The sequence below is a fragment of the Odontomachus brunneus genome, unplaced genomic scaffold (assembly GCF_010583005.1).
Source record: "Odontomachus brunneus isolate Ranch 3 - 2012 unplaced genomic scaffold, Obru_v1 Obru_scaffold_017, whole genome shotgun sequence".
In the NCBI taxonomy this organism is placed as follows: domain Eukaryota; kingdom Metazoa; phylum Arthropoda; class Insecta; order Hymenoptera; family Formicidae; genus Odontomachus; species Odontomachus brunneus.
The window spans coordinates 2,955,647-2,960,449 of NW_022639467.1; the positions used below are offsets into that span (position 1 = coordinate 2,955,647).

General features: G+C 35.7%; 1 protein-coding gene across 2 annotated transcripts in view; it reads right to left on the reverse strand.

Annotated features, from left to right (window-relative positions):
• The window catches only part of LOC116841658 (ATP-dependent RNA helicase p62-like), an 8,492-nt gene that overhangs the window by 2,959 nt on the left and 730 nt on the right, over positions 1 to 4,803 (reverse strand). Inside the window, exons 3-6 of one of the 2 annotated variants that reach the window (XM_032809881.1) lie at positions 3,227 to 3,268; positions 1,599 to 2,558; positions 1,132 to 1,310; positions 993 to 1,052 (exon numbers count right to left, since the gene is read on the reverse strand). In XM_032809881.1, coding sequence (XP_032665772.1) covers positions 993 to 1,052; positions 1,132 to 1,310; positions 1,599 to 2,558; positions 3,227 to 3,268 — 1,241 coding nt within the window. The remainder of the gene's footprint in view (positions 1 to 992; positions 1,053 to 1,131; positions 1,311 to 1,598; positions 2,559 to 3,226; positions 3,269 to 4,803) is intronic. The other variant, XM_032809882.1, reaches the window with a different exon arrangement.

Consider the following 4,803-nt stretch of genomic DNA (forward strand, 5'->3'; position numbering starts at 1 on the left):
TATATATATATATATATATATATATATATATATATATATATATATATACACACACACACACACACACACACACATAGCTGTACAATGGTGGTAAATACACATCATGTATTTACCTGTGTTGTATCTTCTGTGAAGTGCGACGTGTTTCAGTCATATCACAAGCATCCAAACACGAAGAATACAGAGGCACATTTATGCGCGAAACAGAGTTGCGCGTGTGTATAGAGCGCGAGTGTGAGCAATGTGTTCTTTTGTTTCTTTTTTTTTTTTCTTTTTTTCATTTTTATCGCATTCATCGCACACCCAACGCTATTTGTGCACCATGTGCCTCTGAAACAAAGGACGACCATGTTATGATTTTAAGTAAACACAAGTTATAATAAAAGATCTTGCTTAATGCTATATAAAGTTTTGTAAATGGTTCTCGCTTTAGAATACTCTAGAACGGCACAACTTTAATGTAATAAGGCATTTATGACGCGTACAATCTCATAAAAGGAAAAAAATATTCAATTTGTTATACTAGTACCGCGCGCGCGCGCGCAGTAAGTAATATTAGTTATCATAACAATATTTCCAGAAATTGTAGTGTAAATCACGAGAGAATTAAAAAGGGAAGGAAGGAGTAAGTAGGTAATCTAACGATTACAAGCTTTAAAATATTATCTTCCTCTTGCTATTAACGACGACAATCACAACAGTGATTTTTGAACATATTGAAAGCAATTCGTCGTCCGACAAGAAACGACAACAATCAGACTTTGTGAAAGGTTACGACTCTAATCTTGAATATTTTCCTGCAGCATTAGTTTAATCATTAAGTTCAAACAACCTTTGACACTACTAAACATCGCCACTTCACCCTGACATAACACATCCAACTAACAATTAATATTCATCGATTCCTTCCAGAGATCGATGCATTCTCGGAAGTAATGTGAAACACATAGTGAATAGAATACCGCGTTGAAATATGTTTGTAGAACACTTACCAAGACCACGAGCAGCAACGTCAGTTGCAACAAGAATCGAGCTTCTTTTATTTCTAAATTCTATAAGATAAAAAAATATTCGATTATTTCGATGGATGTTTTGTTGTTGTATGGATTATAAAAAACAAAAAATGTTTACCTCTAAGGACAAAATCTCTCTCGTGTTGGGACTTGTCACCGTGGATGCACACCGCAGGCCAACCAAAGCGCCGAATACTTCTCGTAATGCTCTCAACCTTTTTCTTTGTCTCTACAAAAATTATAATCTTGCAGCCATCCACGTTAGCATCATAAATATTTTCCAGCAGAGTCTTCAACCTAAAGTTTATACACAGAAACACACGAAAACATTACAAAAAAGTTTACATGTATACATCAAGTTGCTAGAGCAACAGCACTGTCAGTTCTTCTTAGAGAGGTAAATATATGTATATGCATTAATCATAGTTTATCATACACCGATATCATCATATTATAGAAACGCTTTCGCAACATGATAAATATAACTTATCAGGTTGTATGTGTTCTTTTGCCCCGATCACTTTGAGACAATAATTTACTAAACATTTGTCTAAACTTTATAAAAACTCGACTGAATCTCCTTACCTCGATTCCTTCTCGTGTTCTTCACAGACATCGATAATTTGAAGAATATCATGATTGGCGGCTAATGTCAACGACCCGATATTCAGTTGAACGTAGTTCTCTAAATATTCTTTCGCTAGACTGCGCACTTCTTTCGGCCACGTGGCCGACCACATGAGGACCTGCCGGTCTGGTCTGATCTGTTCGATAATTTTGCGAATTTGAGGCTCGAAGCCCATGTCCAGCATGCGGTCAGCCTCATCCAGCACCAAGTATGTGCACCTGCGCAAATTAGTCGTGCCCTGTTCTAGAAAATCAATCAGACGACCAGGCGTAGCAATACAAATCTCTACACCACGGCGCAGATCGCGCGCTTGACCACCCCTGGGTGCACCACCAAAGATACAGGTGCTCCTTACGTACGAGCCGAAATCGAGCGTCACCGATTGTATCTGTTGAGCGAGTTCCCTGGTCGGGGCGAGAACCAACGCGATTGGGCCGTCACCGTGATTCAAGCGCTCTTGAGCGTTAATGTGAACAATGGCGGGCAAAATGTAACCCAGCGTTTTTCCCGAACCTGTTTGCCCTATGCCTACCATGTTTTGTCCGGACATGGCAATCGGCCAACCTTGAGCTTGAATCGCAGTTGGCTCGTGGAAGCCAAACTTGTTGATCATTCGCATAATATTGTCTGGGAAGTTACCCTCCTCAAAGTACTGAATAGGGTCAGGAACCTTGTCACCCTTTACAGTAATCTGCTTTTTTTGTCTATATAACTCAATTTCCTGGGCGCTACGTGCCGATACATTCGGGTGCACATTATAAAAGTTTTTCTTCAACGGTTTTAGGTTTTCATACTGCCAGTTGGGCTTTTGCAAAGTGTTGCCGATTCCGCCGCTCACGTTGCGGGCCCATTGTCCTCCTGCACGATATCCATTACCAGCCGCGTTGTTGTAGCGAGAAGTATTCAGTAAGTGGACCCTGCAATGCAACAAAAGTACAATGAGTTTGCAAACGCCTGGTTAGACTGCCTTCTCTCTCTCTCTTGTTTCTCTGCCTCAAATGTTGACGCAGAGATTGATAACATTGTTACAAAAATAAAAGGTCAAAGATAAATAAAAAAAGTAACAAATATATGTATCGCATACATACTCGCTATTTGTATGCGATAAAATCACGCAAATAGTACTAGTATTTAAGCATTGGACAGAATTGTCGGGAACTTAGAGAAACGGCTCCAGACAGTATCGTGTGGATTCCGAAGGCAAGTTCCCTCTTTGTTTTTCCTCCCACAAGCATTCATGCTCCATCGAGATGCCAGATGGAGGCATGCCAAAATGAGAGGTTTTTATTCTAATTCAGATTGGTTTTGAGCACTTAAACTTTTTCCTTCTTAGATGCTAGTAAAACACAAATTTCAGGTATATACTGCATATGTGTATATAAGTTAAATGACAGAGAGTGGCATAGGGAAGAGACATATTGATTACTTATAGAATACACAAATATGCTCTAATTGCAAAAAATAACTATCCGATACCATTCTTCTACTGAGACAAGTTGGATACTAATTTAATATGAAGAAACAACTTTATATCTTATTATTGTATTTTATTAGAATTTTTTATAAGGATTAGACCAATACTAACCCTTGTTTTGTATGTCCTAGCATCCCAGCTAGTCTCCGAAGCCTTAAATAAAATACATGTAATAAGATACATGATTATTGCTCAGGAAACAAAAATTACTCTTAATAACACTCTCAATAACACTCTTAATAACACTCTTAATAACACTCTTAATAACACTCAATTCCTTTGTGCTTTAAAAAATAAACTTCACTTACAACATCTTACAATTGTGATTTAATCCAATAATAATGCTTCCATTAATATACTGACTACCTTATAGGGTCATCATGTTGAATATTATATAATATTGCCGCATACTACACTAACTTATAAATAAAAATGAACTGTGTATAAATGGGATGTGTATTTATTGCACATATACACACACACACACACACACACAAACTAACGAATATATATGTGTTGTAAATTACATTTATTTATCACATCTTTAATGACTGAAATTTGAGCATGTTTGAGCATGTTTGAGCATGCAAAGTTGCTTTGCAACTGTTGTAAAATTTGTAAATCTGATTGGTATATGCTCTTGGATTTAACCAAAATTAAGAGCATACTCCAATCAGATTCACGAGTTTTACAATTGCAAAACAGCTTTCTCTGCTGAACGCAACCAATGATTCCTTACATGCCTCTGTCAACTTTTCTCAGAACTTCTTGTTACTGGAGCAGCTTTGAGTTAAATTAAAATTAAAATTTGAGTAAAATTATAAAAAAGCTTTGAGTTAAATTAAAATTTTTTCTAATACATCCATACTTTTTGATTTATCCAAATTTCTCCTATTATATCGACAAAAAATAAAATTAATGCATCTATAAATTGTTTTAATTGATACTACAAAGAAGAACAACTAAACGAGAACTCAAAAAACAATCCACACAATGTTAATATCTTTTGATTCTATTGTATATTTAACTTTAGAGCTCAGATACGCCAAGGTTTATATTGATAGGTGTTGCTTGAAAATCGTCTTGAGTGAGATACTCGGATTTGAGTTTAAAGTTGGATGTAAATTTTTTAGTTGAATCACGATTAGACATATAATGTTATCTATATCGTATGATTCAACTCCGATCTAACTCTAAATTTCGATCAAAATATTTCACGCGAAGAAAGTTTCAAGTAACGCACGACTATTCAATACAAGTGCTCAATTTAATAATCTCATCTCATATTTTGTTGTACTAGATCGATTCGTTTTTGCATAAAGGATACCGAAAATTTATATCATCGTCCGTTAGTAAAAGCAAAAAACATCTTTGGACGAAGAAGAGGTTACGCGTTGTGAAGGTTTAGAGAATTTATCGTATCGGACAAACTACAATGTGCTTGTGTTAGTTTACCGGTAAGACAGATTTCCTAACCTCCAAAATGCTAATCGGTCAAGTCATCTTTCCGTCGATGAATAATTTTAGCTTACGGCATTTCTTGTGCACAGAAACGGATTTCGGTTAAAATTTACGCCAAAATCATTAAAGTAAGCGTTTGGACATTTTTGAGTAAATTTATATATATATATATATATATATATATATATATATATATATATATATATATATATATATATATATTTTTT